Source organism: Myotis daubentonii, chromosome 15 (genome assembly GCF_963259705.1).
Source record: "Myotis daubentonii chromosome 15, mMyoDau2.1, whole genome shotgun sequence".
In the NCBI taxonomy this organism is placed as follows: Eukaryota; Metazoa; Chordata; class Mammalia; order Chiroptera; family Vespertilionidae; genus Myotis; species Myotis daubentonii.
The window spans coordinates 27,934,114-27,954,249 of record NC_081854.1 but is presented as its reverse complement, the minus strand read 5'-3'; the positions used below and the strand labels follow the sequence as shown (position 1 = coordinate 27,954,249).

Genomic DNA, 20,136 nt, shown 5'->3' with positions numbered 1-20,136 from the left:
CATGCAGCTCAGCTCCACCACTGAGTCAGGGCACTGCCCTGCAAAGGAGGGGCCTATCTCCTGGGAGATCTGAGGTACACGTTTCCCACCTGCTCTCTCCAAATGGGGGCACTGCCGAAGGGCTAGCGGTCGAGTGGTGGCATCCTAGACATCCACCAGGCTGCGGCAGTGGGAGAGGAGGAAACCCAGGGCAAAGGGGTAACTGAAGCCCTGAGCTGCTCAGAGAGGAGGCGGCGGCTACTGACCTCGTCTGTGTACTGGACGTTGTCCACGGCATACTTCTCCTGGAAGTGCTCCTTGGGGTGGATCCTCAAAGACAAAAACAAGGAACACCAGGGTCAGGGTTTGGGCACCTCCTTGCCCCCAAGCCCAGGTTATGAAGCCCTGGCCCATCCCCAGTCCACTGGCACCTGGCACCAGGTGGGTCTGCCCATCACAGATTCAGGGGCAAAGTACTGGGCCACAGAGTCACTGCTGAACCACACCTGACCCCTCAACCTTACCCAGTCGACCCCTGCTCCTCCTGCGAGTCCGCACCCTGGCCGCCTGGAATAAGCCCGCCAGGCAGCACTCCCACCCTTTGGAGCATGAAGCGAGCTGCCTCCCAGGCCCCAGAGCCTCTTTGAAGGAAAGTTAAAGATTTAGCATCTTACAGAAGTCAATATCAGCATTACTCACTGTGATGAGAAATGTTCAAGCTTACTCATCAGCCCTGAGACGTCAGCCAGTGAGAACACAGAGAGCAGAGGAGGCTGGGCAGCCCTTGCCCACCTCACAGAGGACTCCTGGTCACGGCTGCTCTGAGCGGGTCCCGGCAAACACCACGCCACCCCCAGCTTCTAGGTCAGGGGATGAGTCACTGTCACTGCCTGTGACAAGGCTCTCATGAGAAGAAGCACTAGACATGGAGGGGGGTGGGGGGTGCTGAAAACCAAGTCTAATGACGCATGCACCATCCCACGCCCAGGCACCACATCAGCACGGGTCCTGCCTAGGATCGCATGGTATTCTAGCCACCAAGTGTTAGAGCCAAAAGAGTCCTCAAAGGAAAACAGCAGATGGTTTTCAGACTGTGCTTCCTGGGCTCTCAAGGGTGAGTAGATGACAGGGATGCTGGGCAGGCTCAGAGGGGACAGGGCAGGGAGGGCACTTTGGGACTCAGAGGTGGCCACCTTGAAGAGGGGGCTCCATGTGCCTTTGAGACACACTCAGACATCACTACCCAGGAAGCAGAATCCCTCCCCTCTCTGAGCCCTGCACCACTTCCCTCTCTACCCAAGCAAGCATCCCAGCCCAGACTGTAATCACAAAGCACAGACTGAGGACCTGAGACAGACAGGTGGCCTCAGGGACCAGCAGCAGGGAGCCCACAGCCACACGCAGCAAGCTGGGCTGAGGAGACGATGGTCTCGCTGCAATGGGCTGCTCAGGGCCCCTGAACACTATTTGCTTCATTTCCCTTTGGATTCTCTAAAGTGGGCAATGGGTGTCAAGCTCCTACTGCTGATTAAATTTGCACAATCCAGGCAGGCACACTAGCTTTCACAGTTGAGCCAGGACTCAAAGTTAAGTGGCCAGAGCCTGGTGCCTCCATCAGCACCACCTACAGCAGGAACTGACGACAAGCACTTGCTGGGGCACTGGAGGCCCCAGCTCCAAGCTTACCAGACAGCTGGCTCACCCCTTGCTACTCAGGGGTGAGTGACGCTCTCAGCAGAGCTGGAGCTGCAGACGTGTGCAGAAGTGCACACCAGGAGCACAAGAGGCCGCGCAAGAGGCTGCACCATTGGCAGCGTCACCAATCACCCACTCTGACTGCTCTGGCTCCAGTCCCAGCCCCAGGACTAACAATCTGTGTCCTCAGAAAGTCCCCAAACCACCTCTGGGTTCGTCACTTAATCACCTCCAGCTGTGACAGCATCAAACGCAAACTCCCAAAAGACTGGGGAAGTGCCACGGACCTGCTTTCAAGACCAGCCTCAATGCTCCCTAAGACAAGCACCTTGGTGTTAGGGTGACTCTCACCCCCAATCCCAATGGGGACCCTAATCCTCCTAGCTCACCCAAGCCCCTCAGCAGAGGGACGCCCAGGAAATGTGTTCCCGCCTCCCTGCCTGGGAGTCTTGGTGGTCAGGCCTCAGAAGACTTGACATTTCTGTGCACTCATCCTTTGGTCAAGGCCGTAACAATGCGGAACCAGAGTAGGTGGGGGGAAGTAGGGGGCAAAAGGAAGGTGAGCACATGGCAGGCTCTCCCAGGGTTGTGCGCTCAACTATCCACCCTTCACCTACCAACCACAAGTCATTCCACTTGCCACAGAAGCTAAGGAGCACCAAGGGCCAGCCAGCCCACGGAGAGCCTGCCGCTGCCACCCTGATGTCTGGGAGGAAGTGCAGGTGTCACCCCACCAGATGCCCTCTGTCCTTCTCAAGAGCTGGATGACACAGTCCAGAGCGCACATGGGCTTCAAGGGCCCAAACCCCCAACTATCGATAGGCCTGGCTCTCCGCAGGAAGACCCATTTGACAAATACAACCTGAAAGGCTGTGAGCATCTTTTCTGGCACTTTGCACATTATTCTTCTCTAAAGGGCAAAGATAATTAAGTTTGAATAGTACTATTTTTCATGTTTTAGAGCTAATTATAGTAAAAAACCACTTAAATATCACCCTGAGGAATAAGTGTGCCAGGTCACCATGTCAAGCCAGTGAGGGGAGGCTTGGCAGCCAAGACTTGGTGGGGCTGTCAGGAGGAGTGGCACGTCCACGCGAGCCCCACGGAGCTGGCCGGAGAGGTCACTGGGCAGCTATAAACGTGCTGAGGGCCAGTTGGTGGTGGCCACACAGAGGGCCTGCACCCTGCTCTCTGGAGTTTGGGTCCAGAAGGCAGCTCATGCAGCTCATGGGAGATCCAAACAGAAGCAACTGGACTAGAAAAGGGTGGCTCGGCAGGGAAGCCGGCCCACCCCAGACACTCTCCCTTCTAATTGCCAGAGAGAGGAGTGTCCCACTCAAAGGAGGCCCTGCATCCAGGTGCAGCCAGTGTCCAGGGAACACTGTGCAGGCCTCTGCCAGCAGCTGGGGTGACGGGAGGCCTTTCCCAGATCCCAGGGTCAAGGCTGATGCAGCAAGTGCCACCACCTGTGCAGGCCTCCAGCAGGAAGGAGACAACATTAATGCCCATGGTTCAACTTCTAGAGCAGGGGTCCTCAAACTTTTTAAACAGGGGGCCAGTTCACTGACCATTGGAGGGCCGGACTATAGTTTAAAAAAAAAACTATGAACAAATTCCTATGCACAATGCACATATCTTACTTTGAAGTAAAAAAACAAAACGGGAACAAATACAATATTTGTATTTGCATGTGGCCCACGAGCCATAGTTTGAGGACCCCTGTTCTAGAGAATGACATTCCTGAGCACAGGTTGGTTGGCTAGCTGATCACCTGCATGCGGTTAATAAAAAATAACCTCGAAGTTAGAGCAGTTACCATCAATTCTCAACGCCTAGACTAGAGCCTGCCTTCAGCGGCAGACAGTGCTGCTGCTTTCCCTCTGCCCTCTGCACAGGAAGCACCTGCTCTGGACTGGCAGGCAGCACCTTTTCAAGATCCCATCAGCTTGTCAGAGAAAAGCAGACCTCTCTGAAGCCATACGTGCACCTGCTCCTGGTGACCACGCCTGTGAGTGGACCACAGGCAGCATTCCTCAGAGAGCGGGACAGGGAGAGCCCAGGCGTCCAGGAGGAGAGCCCTGGCTCCAGAGGGAGGGCCCAGGCTCCAGGGGGGAGGACCCAGGCTCCAGGGGGTGGGCCCAGGCTCCAGGGGGAGGGCCCAGGCTCCAGGGGGTGGGCCCAGGCTCCAGGGGGAGAGCCCAGGCTCCAGGGGGCGGGCCCAGGCTCCAGGCTCCAGGGGGCGGGCCCAGGCTCTAGGGGGAGGGCCCAGGCTCCAGGGGGAGGGCTAACCAAAATGATGCCTGGGATCAGTAGGAGGGCCATGGAGAGGCTCCCAACTGAGGATCCTGGCAAACCCCTGACCAGGCCTCAGGCTGCTGGGACCAGGCTCCCCCAAACCACTGGGAGTAAGAGCCAGAGGAACTCCCTCAACCCTCCTCACGAAGACCTGCACCCCCATCAGTGCCCCACACTCTCCCTTGAAGACAGAGCAAAACCACCGGACAGGCTGAAGCAGCTTTGATCCTTGTGACCCAGGTGTGTGTACAGGGTGGGGGGCAGTGGCTGTGAAAAACCAATATACAACACACTACAGATATCATACACAACGAAACCGCATGCACCACCATACACACACATCACCCACCCTCACCCCACCCCTCCACTCCTGTGCACACACACCACCCCACTACACACACCCCCACCCTCATGCACACACACCACCCCACTATACACACCCCCAACCCCATGCACACACACACCACCCCTACTATACACACACACACACCTCACCACCCACCCACACCGTACATGCACACACACCACACAGGCATACATACAAAACACACACACACACACACACACACATATCAGTTCCCATCTCAAAAGAGCAGCGCTCAGAGCCTCAGGCCTGGAGACATTCGCTCACACCACCCCTGGGCAGTGCCTCCTCCCTACAAACCCCGAGCCAGGCTCACTGTCCTGAGCTCAAAGCCCCAGGTTCCCAACAGGAGCAGAATGCAACCAAGCTGCAAAGGCTCTAGGAGGGTCCCCCAACTTGGCCAAAGTCACTCATCCTCTGTGGGTGCTGACACTGTCCAGGGTGCTTTCCCTGCCTTTTCCGAGAACCCGATATGCCACCAGTTAAAGCTGCCGTCAGCTAAGCCTGACTCTGACAAAAATGATGGGAACACTCTCGCATCAGAAAGGCACAGACCCATGTAAGCAGACTCCACATAAAAACAAATTTGAAACTACCACACTCCTGTCCCAAAAAAGGCTTGGGGTGAGGAACAGACCCAGCACCAGGCTGCCCACATGCCCCTCAACGCCTGTGGCCAGACAACAGGACAGGCTGTTTATGCAGGAAGTGGCAGATCTGCAGATGGGGGTGTTGTTTCCCTGGGCAACTTTATCTGCCAGATGGATTTTCAAAAGCCATCAGATAAAGGCTCAAAAGGAAGCTGAGGAGCTGAAGGTCAAACGTTCCGTCTGGTGGGCTTTGATTGCAAAGGGCAGGTAATCCCATCAGCCTCACTCCTCCCGAGCTCTACTGAGTATGAGAGCGCCTGGAAACGGCCGCATATCAGATCGGCCTCTCCCCAGCTGCAGCTCCAAACAAGCAAGCCCTTAGTGGTGCCCTGTTTCAATCATGCCTTCTCTCCCCAACCCGCAGGACAGGAGGGCCAGGAGACGGTCAGAGCAGAGGAAGAGAAGGCCACTGTGGGGAGCCAGGCCTGCAGGAGACAAGGCTGAGCTCTGCACCGGAGCCGAACACCCTTGGGACCACCGTGCTCCATCTGGCTGCCCAGTGTGCACACGGAGCCTGTCTGACAGGCGGACCCACCCTGCAGACCATTTGTACCCTCAAAGGCCAGCCGTCAGCAGGCTTCCAGCAGGACAGGCCGTGGACTGCACAGGCCAACCCCATTTCCTCTCTGAAGCGGGCAGCCGTAGGGATTCCGCCAGGAGCGGAGTAAAGGTTGACCGTGGAGGTCACAACACCATGGGGAGGCAAGAGCTGGGTGAGGCCAGAGCCGCCTTCCCAGGAGCACCTGCGTGGCCTGCCTGGGTCTGCTGAGCTAGCAGGAGAGTGCCTGGTGGACTGAGGAGAGCCTGCTCCAGGCCAAACCTGAGGCCCATTTCTCTGCCGGCACAAGACTCACTCTGGTAAAGCAGGCAGTCTACCTCAGAGGCCTCCTCCAAGTCCCCCTCCACACCCCACCCAGGGCTGGGGCAGTGTGTGGGCTCTCACTGGGCTCTGCTCAGCCATGCCCAGTGCCCTGCCCCTCCCTCTGGGAAGAAGGCAGCAGACCCTCCAGTGCCCCCTCCGCCCAATGCATGACACAGCAGGGAAACGTTTATGTCATCTGCCCAGGGACGTCTGAAAGGGCAAAACTTAAGTGGTTGCTCAGCCATCCACCACAAAGGCCAACGAGATTGGGCATGTCCACTCCCTCCCCAGGGCCAAGCCAGGTAAACACGCTGCCAGGAAAAGCCCACCTGCTTCTCTCGCGCTGCCAATTCTGCTTGGAGCTGAGTCTTCACAGCACAATCGAAGGCCCAGGGCCAGGGATCCCGCCAAGCGGACTCAGAGTAGAACTGTTACCAGCTCATGAGGTGAACCCTCAGCTCAAGGCAGCAGAGGAGGCACATGCCAGGCCAACAGAGGAGGCTATGGGGCTGGCACTGAAGGGCTGGTGGGGAAGGGCGGCACGTGAAGCAGAGGCATGCAGAGGGGCCTGCCCTGGCCCTCTGCACAGAGCATGTCCCTGCAGCAGCCAAGTGCCTTGTCATTCAAACCAGCCACAGACAGGCCTGCACACCTGGTAATGAGCGTTCAGGGACACGAGGCAGTGAAGGCTGCAATTTATACATTAGCCCACAATAATCACTCTCCAGGCAGAAATGACACGCTGGAAGGTGGTAACTAACCATTTAGCGGGATCCTCTGATCACCTCAAGTGTCCCCGGTTAAGTACAGCTTCCGCCTCAGCACCACTGCTGAGAGGAATGGCTGCCGAGAGAGGTGGACACGGACAGGGCCCTGGGCTGGCAGGGGCCATGGGTGATGGGGGAGGGGTGTCTCAGCAAGGCCCAGGCCTCTGCTCCCGCACTTCTCACACACTGCTACCCCCATCTCAGGTGAGCCGGCTAAGGCAGGTAGACATCTGTGGCCCTTGGAACTTAGCCAAGAGGCAGGCACACAGCAGGCATCCAGTAATGCCCTGCTGTTAATGCTGGGCCTCAGAGAAGGGCCCTAGGTTGTCCTCTCTGACTGGAGCCAACTCCCACCACACCCACTGCGGGGCCACCTTCCACGGAAGCCATGCAGGAGTGCTGGTCCACTGAGCCAGAGCCTCGGGCACTTTAACAAAGCCGGGAATCCAGAATTTTAAGATTAATAAGCAGTATCTCTAAGCAAAAGTGACCACAGTTATGGCTCTGGCGCTGACACCCCTTCCCAACCGAGGGTGCAGGGCTCTGGCCCAGAGCAGGCTGTCAACAGGCCTGACCACTAACCCCCCCACCCTTTGCTACTCTTCCCCTCCTTGCAATCCACAAGAGGGCCCTGCACCCCCACCCCTGGCCAGCAGGCCTCAGTGGGCACAGTGACATCACCCAGACTGCTCCTTACTTGCCCATCCAGGTGGCATGGCTGGCAGGAAGCCTCGGCACAAACAGCGTTGACTTCCCGGTGTCGATGTCAATCACGCCGTAGCAGCCCGGCTCAGTGACTCCGAATGCCCAATGAAAGAAGGACTCCTGTGGCAGGAACGAGGACCACGGTTACCCAGTCAGCAGGACAGAAACACGAGGATCAAGGGAGCTGGGGCACCTGCCTCAGGCTGGCCGCCCTCGAAGACTGGCCCCCAGCCTCACACAACCCTCCATCTCAGCTCTCTGCCCACACTCCAGCTTCGGGCTGCCTACCTCTTCCTTCCAGGGTTTGGCAGGGGGCAGCCTGGCTGGCTCCTCTGGCACTGCTTTGAGCCTTTTCTGATGATATGTTTCACACACATGCCCCAGGCCCACCTGTACCCCCACCTCATTGGCCACACCCCTTTGCCCTTGATAGGGCAGAGGGTACCCATGAGCACTACAGGTCCAGCTCAGCCCTGCACATGCCCCTCTGCCACCTGAATCTCTGCAGCCTCAATGCCGCAAGCAGGCAAGATGCCACCGTGTCTTAGACACCACTCTGGACATCTGCATGGAAATGGATGCCTCCACTTAGGACTTCTTACTTCCTTCTCCCACCCCCGGGGCTGCTGCTGACTTCCGTGTTTAGCAATAAACACTGAGCTAAAATATCGGCAGAAAGGTATAGCAAGTGGAGGAGGAACTCTTCTAAAATTAACCTTGTAGAACATCAGTGATGGAGCCAACAGCTGAATTTAGGATATCAGTTTTTAAACCACAGAACATGTAAACTTCAAGAGGCATCAAGACAAGTCAGAAAAAAATTTAGACCTCCACGTCTAGCAACCAGGGCACTGCAGGCTTGTGACTACAAGAACAAGAAGACAGAGGGAAGCCTTCCAGCAGGAGGCGCTTTCGGTAAAAACACTGTCATCGCTCTCGGCAGCGGATCTCAGCCAGTCTGTGCCCTGTGCAGTGGACAGTCCAGAAGGGGAGGCCAGGCCTTGCCACCTCCTCTCCACACTCAGCTCCCTTCACATGCACTGCCTCCTCCCCACCCTGGCTGCTGGATGGTCATATCCCTTAGGCCCCTGGATGCTGGGTGGCCATATCCCCTAGGCCCCTGGATGCTGGTGGTCATATCCCTTAGGCCCCTGGATGCTGGTGGTCATATCCCTTAGGCCCCTGGATGCTGGTGGCCATGTCCCTTAGGCCCCTGGATGCTGGGTGGCCATATCCCTAGGCCCCTGGATGCTGGGTGGCCATATCCCTAGGCCCCTGGATGCTGGGTGGCCATGTCCCTTAGGCCCCTGGATGCTGGTGGCCATGTCCCTTAGGCCCCTGGATGCTGGGTGGCTATATCCCTAGGCCTTTGGATGCTGGGTGGCCATATCCCTAGGCCCCTGGATGCTGGTGGCCATGTCCCTTAGGCCCCTGGATGCTGGGTGGCCATGTCCCTTAGGCCCCTGGATGCTGGGTGGCCATATCCCCTAGGCCCTTGGATGCTGGTGGCCATGTCCCTTAGGCCCCTGGATGCTGGGTGGCTATATCCCTAGGCCTTTGGATGCTGGGTGGCCATGTCCCTTAGGCCCCTGGATGCTGGTGGCCATGTCCCTTAGGCCCCTGGATGCTGGTGGCCATGTCCCTTAGGCCCCTGGATGCTGGTGGCCATGTCCCTTAGGCCCCTGGATGCTGGGTGGTCATGTCCCTTAGGCCCCTGGATGCTGGTTGCCATGTCCCTTAGGCCCCTGGATGCTGGGTGGCCATATCCCTTAGGCCCCTGGCTTCTGGCTGGTCTGTCCCCTTGGCCCCTGAATGCTGGGTGGTCTGTCCCCTAGGCTCTGCTTGTCCCCAGGGAGGTCCTGGAGTTCCCATGTGTCAGGCCCCAGCTCTGGGCATGGCAGGGAGAAGAAAGCACTAGACTTGGAGTCCGGAGATGGGATTCTAATTAATCCCAGCTTCACTCCTGGAGCCTTGATTTCCTCATCTGTGAAGTAGGTGCAATGCTAGGATCAATGAGAGTGGGGCCAGCTCAGGGCCTCCCTGGTTTTCTCAGTGAGCTCCTCTGTTGAGTGTCCTTGCTCCTACTCCTGGGAACTGGGTGATGTCAGCGATTCTCAGCCAATGCCTCCACATCCAGACTGGCTTCCTGCAGCTGGGCCACCTGCCACCCCACAGGTTTCCAGAACCTCAAGGAGCTCCTGGACCACTTCCCAGGTGAGGGTCTCAGGGTCAGCACTGGCCAAGCTGGGAAGAATGCCTGGGTCTCCGGCTTCTGCTCAGCACCCTGCTCACAAGCCTCCTCCCTGACCTCTGCAGCCCCGTCCTCCCTGCTGCAGGCAGAAGGGACTGAGCCCCCGCATCTGCACCTCTCTCTGGCCCTGGGAAGCTGCCCAGCCCACCTTCTGCCACCCACTCCTATGGACACCATCCCCCCCACCTGGAACACCCATCCCCAGCACCACCTGTCAGAATTCACCCTGGCCTCCAGCAACCACACCAAACGCTGCCTCCTCCGTGAAGCTAGCCTGCTTGCTCCCCCGGGAATATTATCCTTCGGTACTCTGACCCGAGAGGCACCCGAGAGAGCTGAGACTGGCTGGTGACAGCTCTGCCCCAGGAATGCAGGCTTCCTTGGCGCCCAGGCCCAGGCCTACCTTCAGAGAGCCTCTCAGGGTCCCTCAGGAAACAAAGCTGCCCAAGGCCCTCCAGGCTGGATGCTGGAGGAGGAAGGCAGCCGCGGAGGCCTGGAGTGGGGGAGCTGCAGGGGTGGGCTCACCTGGCGGAAGAGGACCCCGGTGTCCGTGCAGTAGCGCTGCGTCTCCTCCCCACCCTGCAGCAGCACAACAGAGCCAGCCTGCACAGCCGGGTTCTTCCGCAGACGCTCACACAGGCGCTGCCTGTTCAGGGCAAAGAGGGCCAGAGGCACCTTCAGGGTTTCGTTCCCCAGCCAAAACCAAGGTCTGCAAAGACAAGAGCACACACAGCCATACAGGCCTGTTAGCACCGCCAAGCACGGCCGCCGCGGTCGTCTGAGGTGACCTGACATGGGACCCATTAGCACAAGGCTCCTCACCGGCCTCCCGAGGACCACAGGGGCTTTTCAACCACAGCCTCCCCTGCTGCCCCTGAGCTCTGGGCCACATGGGGGGATGTCGCCAGGGCAGGTGAGGCTCAGGGAGGGAAAGCCTGCAATGGTTTGGCGACATACTCAATTCCTGCCCTCAAGGACCTTACATCCATGCCTGAAAACACACGCTCTGGCCCAAACAGCACTGCATCCCTGCCCAGGCGCCTGCATGCTGCCATCTTCTCTGCAAATCACAGACCTGTAGCCGGGGTGGCCGTTCCTCACACATACACACACACACACTCAGGACACCCCCCCCCCCACACACACACCCAGGACAACCCCCCCTACACACACACCCAGGACACCCAGCACCCCCATACACACACCCCCATTACAACCCCTCCCCCACACACACACACTCAGGATACACCCCCCCCCCCACATACACACCCAGGACACCCAGCACCAGGCCCAGGAGTGTGTGCTGAGTGACCACGGGGAACCATGACAAGATGGGCCTGGGAGTGGCAGCGCGAGGGGTGCTGACCTTCAGGAGAGCAGCCAGCAAGGGACTAGCTGCTGAGACTCACTGGGGCTGGGAAGAGCCAGGCTTGGCAGGGCAGGTGGGGTATAATACCCCCACCTCTATCCACCACACTGGCTTCCATTTTCACTGAGAAACACAGCTTATCCTCCCAGCACCCACTCCCCAAACCCCACCTGCCTCTGGACACTCCCCACTCCTGCTCCCACAGCTCCTCCACTTGGCGTGGCTGCCCACCTCGATGCCTATCCCCTGCATTGCTCCAGCATCAATTCTCCCCTCTCAGGAGTGTTCTCGGCATCCAGACACACAGGAACCTCACCTGTCTTTAAAAGAAATAAATAAAAGCCCTTCCCTTGACCACCATGCTCCTCCAGCAGTCTAGTTCTCTCCCCTGTGCAGTAAACATCCTCTGAAGTCACCTAAGCCCACCTTCCCCATGTCCTGGCCACCCATGCTCTCTCGTGACACTCCATCAGGGCTCAGCCCAGCTTCTCCCTGCACTGCAGCACCCAAAGGCCTCTGGGTGCCCAGCACACTGAGGGCCACACTCTCTGCTGAAACCCTGCCCAGCTCCAGCTCCAGCCACACCGGGCTCCCTCCACCCTCCGCTCGCCCTCCACGCTGGAGTTCCCATCTTCCACCTGGACCACTGCAGGGAACTCTCAACAGCTCTCAGTCTGAGATTCCCCCGCAGCCTGGTGTGCACCACCCACAGAGGCCCTTCAAAAATGCAAATCTGAGAAGGCACGCCCCTGCTCAAGCCTCCTGCTTTCGGGTGCACTCGGAACACAGCCAAGCTTAATCCCCAGCTTTGAGGAGCTGAGAACCAACACCCAAAGTCTGCCTGCAAGGCATTCTCACTCTTCCCTGAACACCAGCACACTCCCCACCCCGCAAGGGCCTTTGCGCTGCTGTTCCCAGTGCTCACGCCCTCATTTTCCCAGGTCTCTGCAGAGATGCCCCTCTTCCCAGAAGCTTTTCCAAAAACCCACCTAAACCGTATCCCCTACTCGCTTCATTCCTCTCTAGAGCATGTGCCACTGCCTAACATCACATGTTTACTGGGCTGTTGGCCCCCCAGGTAAAAGATAAGCTCCAGGAGGGCAGGGACCTTGCCTTCTTCCAGCACCTGAGAGTGCTGAATGCCTAAGTGCAGGAAGGAAGGGCAGCCCCAGGAGGTGGGGTGGGCGTGGAGGCGGAGCGAGGGAGCACAGCCCAGAGCTGAGGTGAGAGTGAGGGCTCTGCCTGCGACCGCATGAGAGAGAGCCAAGCCAGGCACATGGAACTTCTCTCGGTTTCAGGAAGGCAGCGGGCACCACATGCACTCACCTGGCTGTGGTGAGACAGGGCAGTGAGCCAGGACAAGCGGATAGGGAAACGGAGACAGATGCTGAACAAACTGCAGAGCGACTTACAGCAGGTACGGAAGGTCACCTCCCTACAGGTAACATCTAGGCCTCAGTTGTATTTCAGCTCCAGGCCCAGAAAAGCTGCAAAACCAGGGCACAAGCCAGGACCAGCTGCAACAACCAATCAGTGGAGACCATGACTTTGAAAGGCTACACCTGGAAAAGCTAATGAATATTCTATTGAGATCCTTCCTTAAGACCGCCCCTAACCTTCTAATCTTTAAAATCCCTCGAAACAAAGGTCTCAGGGTCCTCTCTCCCTCCTGGGAGCAGGCCAAGCAGCCCCGTCTAGGCTCTCCAGTTGCTTCTTCTATCCTAAGCCCTTCCTGGTGCCAGTGTCCCCAGCTTTAATAAACGTGCTCTCAACATCACCTGGACTCTTGCTACTGGCCAGCCCGAGGTAGACCCACTCAGGGACAGTGGGACCCTCAGAGGCGGAAACACTCCTCACGTCTTGGCTCCAATGCCACCTTCTCAGGATGGTCTTCCCTGGCATCCCTCCCCTGTCCAGCCCCCCCACCCCCCATATGAGCTGGGCTTCCTCCACTCTCCCAGCTCTGCATCCAGGGAATGCCTGAGGACTCTTCATCAGCAAGCTTCTCCATGCCTCTGGCATCCAGGTGGGTCCAGCCAGGGAGAGGCACCAAGGGGGCAGGAAGGAGGAGACGAGAGTAGGTGAGGAGACGGGGAGAACAGAGAATCCACTCCCAGCCCCCTCCCTGGCGGAGTCTGGAACTGTGACGGCTGGGAGGCCCTTCACACAGGGCCACAGTCCTGTCAGGCTGCCCTTCCTATAGAGCAGCCCTTGATGGTTCCTGACCAGCTTCCCTCCCCTTTCTCTGCCGATTCCCTTAACGTGCCCACAGCTCTATAAACCGACCCTGCACTGCACTCTCTTCAGTCACCCCTGAGGAAGGCTCAGCCAGATCCCCAGCTGCAAGGACACATTCCCCTGCTAACACACATGCAGCCTGTGTTCACTGAGGCTCATCGGTGAGGTCTGCCTCTGCCCACTGTACACCCTGTGAAAACAGAGATCCGGTCTGCTCTGCTCACTACTATGCCCAGTACTTGGCACTCTGCTTGGCACACAGCAAGTGCTCAATAGTTATTTGCTGAGTAAACAATAGTCACAACATGGGAACACACACACACACACACACAGCTGTGCAGATCAGAAGTTGCCACATCAGCCTCAGCAGGGCAGGAAGCAGAACCCTGGGGCCCCGCCAGGCTGGGATGGGTGGAGGGCCATGCACAGCTTACACATGCTGACAGGACTACAGCCTCCCTCCCTCTCCCCTGTCTCCTCCCCTCCATCCTCTCCCAGAAGGGTGGACACAAGGGGCTAAGGCTCCCAGTAAGTCAGACCATTTCCTGTCAGGCTCAGCCACAAGGATGAGAGGGCAGAGGAGACAGTCATAATGCCTGCATCCCAACTGGCCACACTGTCAGGAACTGAAAGTGCAGTCGTCAGCATCCCTGCAGTGTCCCCCAGGGTCCCGCAAACTCTTTCCCCCACTCAGCAAAGCCCATGGAGTCGGGTGGGCACAGAGAAGAATCTCATCTTTACAGACTCCCCAGCAGCACCGAGGGAATGACACTGAGGCACTGCCATAGATGCCCCGCCAAAGGTGCCCAGATCCAAGAGGCCTCAACAGCAGAACTGGCTGAAAATCCCAACCTCATTCTCCACCACTCCTGGCCCCTCTGGCTCAGTTCCCTCCTCAAACACACCAGGTGCCAGCTCCATCCCACCACTGGGCCTGCCACCACACCCCCACCTGGAAGGCTCTTAGAAGGGCTAGAATTCCTCTAGTCTAGAACCTTCTGAGAGGCCTAAACCCCCCAAGGAATCCAGACTATGGCCTTCTGGCATGAGGGCCAACCAGCCCAGGTTGAGACAAAAAACTCGATAAGGCACCTCTGTGAGTTCTGCTGCTATTGCAAGAACCTACAATACTGCCCGATCCTGTGCAGCTCAGGGAAGGCAGCCCGGCCGGAGCCAGCAGGCAGGCTGCTGAGCTGCAGGCATTCATTACGGCAGGGCACCCCCAGAATCAAGGTTTATAGAGACATGCCCTTTGATTCCTCATGGCATAAACCAAACCACCGGAGAGAATGTTGGGCCCAGAGCCAACGTAGGTGACTTTTCTCTGCAGGTTCAGCAAAGGCAGCACTCATAAAACATCTCCAACTGGTTTCTGCTGGAACTTCTAACAGGCACCCAGAATTCAAAAGGCAAGAGCCAGGTCATCCTGAAGTCCCAGCATAGGTATAATTTTCTGCAGGCAGCCCAGGGCACAGGGAGTGCCCAGGGGAGACAGCAGGGGCTGGCAGACAGTGGCTCCGGGGCATCAAACACCTCCACAGAATAAGCTCTGGCCCCCACAGACCAGCACACAACCTGCGGACTGACCACCAGGGCCCAGGAAGCGGCCAGTGGCCAGGATTGGGGCAGCCCCAGGAAAGGGTGATCCTGCTGCTCCTGCAACCAGTTCCCTACCCCCCAACTGTACCCATTCCCAAAATCGGTTCTGGGCCACCTCTTCCTTTGCCCTCAATGGCTACCTGCTTGCGGGGTTCTTACTCAAGGCTCATGGACCCCTGGGGATTCACCAATAGAATTTTAGGACTCCATTTACTTGGATGGGAAAAAAAATTATGTTTATTTGCTCTAACCTCTCAAATTTTCTTTTCTTTTCTTTTTAAATATATTTTATTGATTTTTTACAGAGAGGAAGGGAGAGAGATAGAGAGTTAGAAACATTGATCAGCTGCCTCCTGCACATCTCCCACTGGGGATGTGCCTACAACCAAGGTACATGCCCTTGACCGGAATCGAACCTGGGACCTTTCAGTCCACAGGCCGACGCTCTATCCACTGAGCCAAACCGGTTTCGGCTCAAATTTTCTTAATGTAAGCAACTAACCACAATAGCATCAGTAGTGTATGACTGTCACCAAGAAAAATCACAGGTATTTTCATATATCATTGATGTCATGATATCTCAAAATGTCACTTTTGCTCTCACTACTTCAAAATTAAGGTGGGTATTGGACCTGTGGCTTTTATTATTTAATGTGTTGATAAAGAAGTATATATTACTATACCACAAATTTATTTTTTAACATGTTGATAACTGTATTTCACTATAACTGGTTTTCCTTGGAATCCTCTGTATTTTACTCCATGCATTTAAAAACATCACGCTGAGGAGGGTGCAAAGGTCTCTCTGAAGCCCACACAGTCCACGGCTCAGTTTAGGACAAGATTCTTGCCCTAGAATGTGTCACCACTTCTGGATGGAGCCACACTGCCAGGACCAGTCTGTTCCCTCGCCCTCAGCATCTAGCACAGGCCTGGCACCAGGCCCACTGGCTGGCTGTCAGCCAGGCCAGCCTGCTCACCTGGTGAGAGGGGCCTCTAGGCAGCTGGTCAACAGCTCCCACTCTGTCTCCCTCTCTCTTCAGGAGGGCCAGGGGGATAAACAGAAACAACTGGGAGAGGGCTGTGTGGAGTCTGGACCAGGCCTGGGGAGGGCTGGGGAGGGCCAGGGGCACTCAGTGGCCAGTACACAGACCCACCCCTACCCTAGCCCAGGGTCAGCCTGATGCCTCCTCTCCAGGAGTATAAGGTCCATATCAGGGTGGGAACGAGATTTGATCTACAACCTGACTCCTCCAGATACTTTCTCTCCAGAAGAATGCTGACTCCAGTGTGATCTATGACCCAACAGGTACACACCCAGGGAAGCTCACCTGCTACTTGTCTCTGGGCAAAGGTTCTATGGGCATCAGATCCCTGGGAGCCACTCAGTTAAAGAATTGAAGATATTTCTTCATCCTACTCAAAATGATGTCCCTCTCTCACCCACAACTCCTTTCCTCAATTACTAAGAGCCTCCCGGAGAGTGGATCGGCCTGTTGGACAATTTAGAGGAAGTCCCCCTTTTCTTAGACCCATGCCCCTCCATGGCACACACCAAGACCAGAGGCAGGCAGATGGATGACAGAGTCCCATGTGTCCACCTGCCCCAGAGGCGCGTGAACACCTAAGGGTAGGCTCAGTACTATTCCTGGAATACAGCAGATGCCCACTGTGTGTCCTAAGCTCTTCCAACCTTGGAGGCCAATAGAGGGGGCCACTTTCTGTTGTCATTCTCCCCACCTCCCCAAAATAAAGATGCACTCGGTCTCCCAGTTCCTCCATTCTGATCTCAGCACCCAGCCTTGCATCTGGGGCAGTCCTCCCTCTTCTACCACTGCCCCCCCTGGCCCCAGCACCACCAGGCCCACATGCTGTCCTCCCCCTGAACTCACACACAGCCCAAGGCAGTGATCATCTAAAAAGCAGACATGAGCAGATTAAAACACCTGAAGGGCTCCAAGCCCTCAGGACAAAGTCTGGAGAAGCCTCTTGGGCACCACACCCTCCAGCATGGAGACTCACACCCCTCACTCCTGTCCCCGGAACACTCTGAACTCTCAACCTTTGTCTCTCAACCTTTGCTCAAATGTTCCCTTACCTGGGACACTATCACCAACGCTTCAGTGTGACCCGGTCTGTCCATACTTTCCCCCACTAGGCCCACTCACTCATTCTTTCATGCAGCAGAATTTATGAAGCACCTACTGTGTGCGCAAGGCACCGCGCACTACTGATGCCCAGGAGTGAACCAGAGAAAGGCCCTGACCTTACATTCTAAATGGGAAGACAAGAAACATAAAAATATATGTACTATATGCTTTAGTAGAACAGGTGCTTTGGGAAGGCTTCTCTAAGGAGGTGACATTTGGACCCTGAAGGAAGTGGGCAAGTGCCCCCATCTCAAATACTGCCTCCTCCTGGAGCGCCGGGGGCCTGGCGCCCTGGCAACGCGCCGCCTTCCTATCGGAAGGTCTGGGCCGTGAACGCGCGCGTCCAACCGAGCCCCCACCTCGGCCGCACAATGGGACGAAGGCCCCCCACTCCCGCCCCGAGGACCCAAGGGGGACGGGGAGCGGAGCTGCGGGCACAGCGCCGCCCGGGGCTCGGAGGGCGGGGCGCGCCTCCCCGAGCGAACACGCGCTGCGCGCCGCCACCCAGAACGCCCGGCGGGGGCTGTCACCACTGTGCTGCCAGGAGCCCCGAGCGCCCGCGCCGCCGGGCGAGGCGGGCACTGGAACCGCACTCACCTGCTGGCAGTCGCCATGTTCACTCCGCTCCGGCGTCACGTGAAGTGCGGCATCAGCTGAGGCCCGACCGGTCCCGCTGCGGGGGGCGGAGCCTGGGCGGGGACTGGGCGGGACATGGGCGGGGCTGGGGGAGCCGGAGCCCTTGACCCGCCCCCTCCAGCGCGGGTCCCCACGGAACCCCGGGAGGCGGAGCCCTGAGGCGAGGAGCATCTCTCTGCTCATTGGCTTCTGGCTGCAAGCGAGGGGCGGGGCCGAAGCGGGCGGGCGTGTCTGGGGGGCGGGGATGCCTTGATTCAGTAGCCCCCGACCTGGAGTCTCTGCCCGCCCTGGGAAGGACACCTAGTAGGAAGCCCCTGACCCAAGCTAGGGGTGGGCCAGAGGTGACAGCTATTGCTTACGACAGGAAATGGCTTGGGCAAAAGCCCGGGCGATTGGAATAACAGAAAAGTTCAGTGCCCAGGAGAGAGGGTGTGGGAATGAGAGGGTAGCCTCAGAGGTAAGAGCAAGGCTCAGATCCTGCCCGGCTTTGAATATGGGGCTGGGCTTTATGTCTGGTAGGAACTTTCCAAGCTCCCTCAACTGCAGGATGAAGGAGGACCTGGAGCAGGAAGGCCAATGCGGGTCTCCGGGGAGAAGTAGGCACGTAGAGGGTACAGTTCAGGAGGGAGACGCTACTAGAGGGCATTCTCCTCTGCTCTGCTGGACACTGGTGTTAGGTGCAGGGTCCTCCCGAAAGCTGGGCGGAGGGGTCCCAGGGAGGGGGATGGGGAGTAGGTGTTCCAGGAGAGCAAACTGGGCTGCAGGTGCCTTAGAGCAGCAGTAATATTAACAACTACTGCCAGCTTACTGTGCCCCCAACCTTGCAAATGTTAGCTCATTAAGTCCTCATAACATCCCCGTGAGGTAGGCTCCGTCCTGAATGCCATTTTACCGAGGCCCAGAGAGGTTGGTAACTAGCCTGAGTTCACACAGGGGCCAAGTTCATGCCATTAGTCACACCCCTGAGTAGTGGCCCACACTGGCTCTGTGAAGGAAAGGGGCCCATTGCTGGGGTCCTGGGCCATAGGATGGTGTGCAAGTGTGTGTGGACAGGAGGTGGGTCCCAGCACGTGCCCCTGGACTCCTAACCCCAAACCCCAGCCAATTCAAAGCTGAAAGTAGCTTCTAGTTGAAGGGCTTGAGTGTGGGGTGTCTCTTGTTTCTTTATCAAGACAAGAATGCGGGTCTCCATGGCTGGGCTGGGGGGTGGAGGGCACCAGGGCCTATGAGATGGAGAAGCAGCTGCTGTTTGTCCCCCCGACGCTGGGAAGAGAGCAGGCCCCTGAGATAGGGAGAGGAATCGAGCCAGACCATAAACAGAGTGGGTAGCACCACACGGCTGCTTCAAATCTCAGTACCATCCCTGGTTTCCTCACCTGTCGGGTGGGAGCTAATGGGACCCACCTCATGGGACTGCCTGAGAATTTCCTGAGCAAACACCCAGGCACCTTTAGCCCAGGGCACAGCCAAAGAGGCCAAAGCTGTCAGGAGGAGGGTGGCCTTTCCAGGCAGACCCAGATAAGATCACGGAGAGGGGATGGAATCCTGGAGCCCCCTTTCCACTACACATAGCAATTCTCAGGGGTCCCTGTCCTCCAGGCAGGACCCCAGAGCGGGTCTATCCGCCAGTGTCAAGGGAGGAAACCAGAGGCACAAGGCCCTACACCCCACTGCCGGCCCTGGGTCCCCAAGAACTTGAGCCTCCCATTAAGCAGATGCTCTACCTTCACCTAAAGAGACTTGATTCCCTAATGAGAGACACTTTTTAAAAATAACCAAGAGTGAGCAGAATGCTCACTTTATGGAAGGAAAAACTGCTCGGGAGATAATCACAGCCCCTCTGACATTTTTTTACATAAAATATGTCAAAATTAAGCTAATTGCCAGCTCTGAGTATTTATTAATGTGAGAAAGAAGTAATTATTCTAAACATCCACAAAATAAAGTGGGAGGGCACCTACCAACTGAGCGGAGCACTCTTGTTTGTGAGCAATAATAGGAAGGCCCTGACCATGCCGCCTGCCCACCAGGCCCCTCTGGACCAGAGGCCGTTCCTGCCCGTGTTAAAGAGCCTGGCACAGAGGCTGCCCACAGCCCCTCCGCCTTCCCCATCAGAGCTCTGGCAGGGGCACCAGGAGAAGTGGCCCTGGGAGTAGGAGATTGCATAGTTATTCATGCAGGGCAGACCCTGGACACTGCTGGGAGCCAGAAGGCAGTTGGGGGAAGATTGATTTTAGAAAGTTGGAGCGGGAGTGTGTAAATCCACAGGAGAGCGGCAGGCAGCATACTCGGGCCTCATGCGGCGATACCTCTGAGGTCACAGGCCCGTGGCTGAAACAGTCTCCCCTCTAGTGACCCACAAGTGGCTGGGAGATGTTTGTGCTCAGCGGACCCTGCAGCCAGAGTATCGTAACTTTCCGGGGAGTGCCCTGCCCCCGCCAGAGGCCCCGTGGAAACTCAGCTCCCTGTGTCTCTGTGACACTGTGTCCTAACAGGCTTCCCTGCTCCGCCTCCCCCTCTCAATCTGGCCACCTGCTCTTGCAGCTCCCTGGACAGGGCTGGCAACCGGTGCCCAG

General features: G+C 57.3%; 1 protein-coding gene across 6 annotated transcripts in view; it reads right to left on the bottom strand.

The window, feature by feature from the left end:
- The window catches only part of LOC132217058 (xaa-Pro dipeptidase), a 467,255-nt gene extending 449,601 nt beyond the window's left edge, over window positions 1-17,654 (bottom strand). For 5 of the 6 annotated variants that reach the window (XM_059667006.1, XM_059667008.1, XM_059667007.1 and 2 more), the window contains exons 1-4: window positions 17,522-17,654; window positions 10,094-10,277; window positions 7,310-7,437; window positions 246-309 (exon numbers count right to left, since the gene is read on the bottom strand). In XM_059667006.1, coding sequence (XP_059522989.1) covers window positions 246-309; window positions 7,310-7,437; window positions 10,094-10,277; window positions 17,522-17,538 — 393 coding nt within the window. In that variant the 5' untranslated portion in view covers window positions 17,539-17,654. The remainder of the gene's footprint in view (window positions 1-245; window positions 310-7,309; window positions 7,438-10,093; window positions 10,278-17,521) is intronic. The other variant, XM_059667012.1, reaches the window with a different exon arrangement.
- Window positions 17,655-20,136: the final 2,482 nt, after the last annotated feature.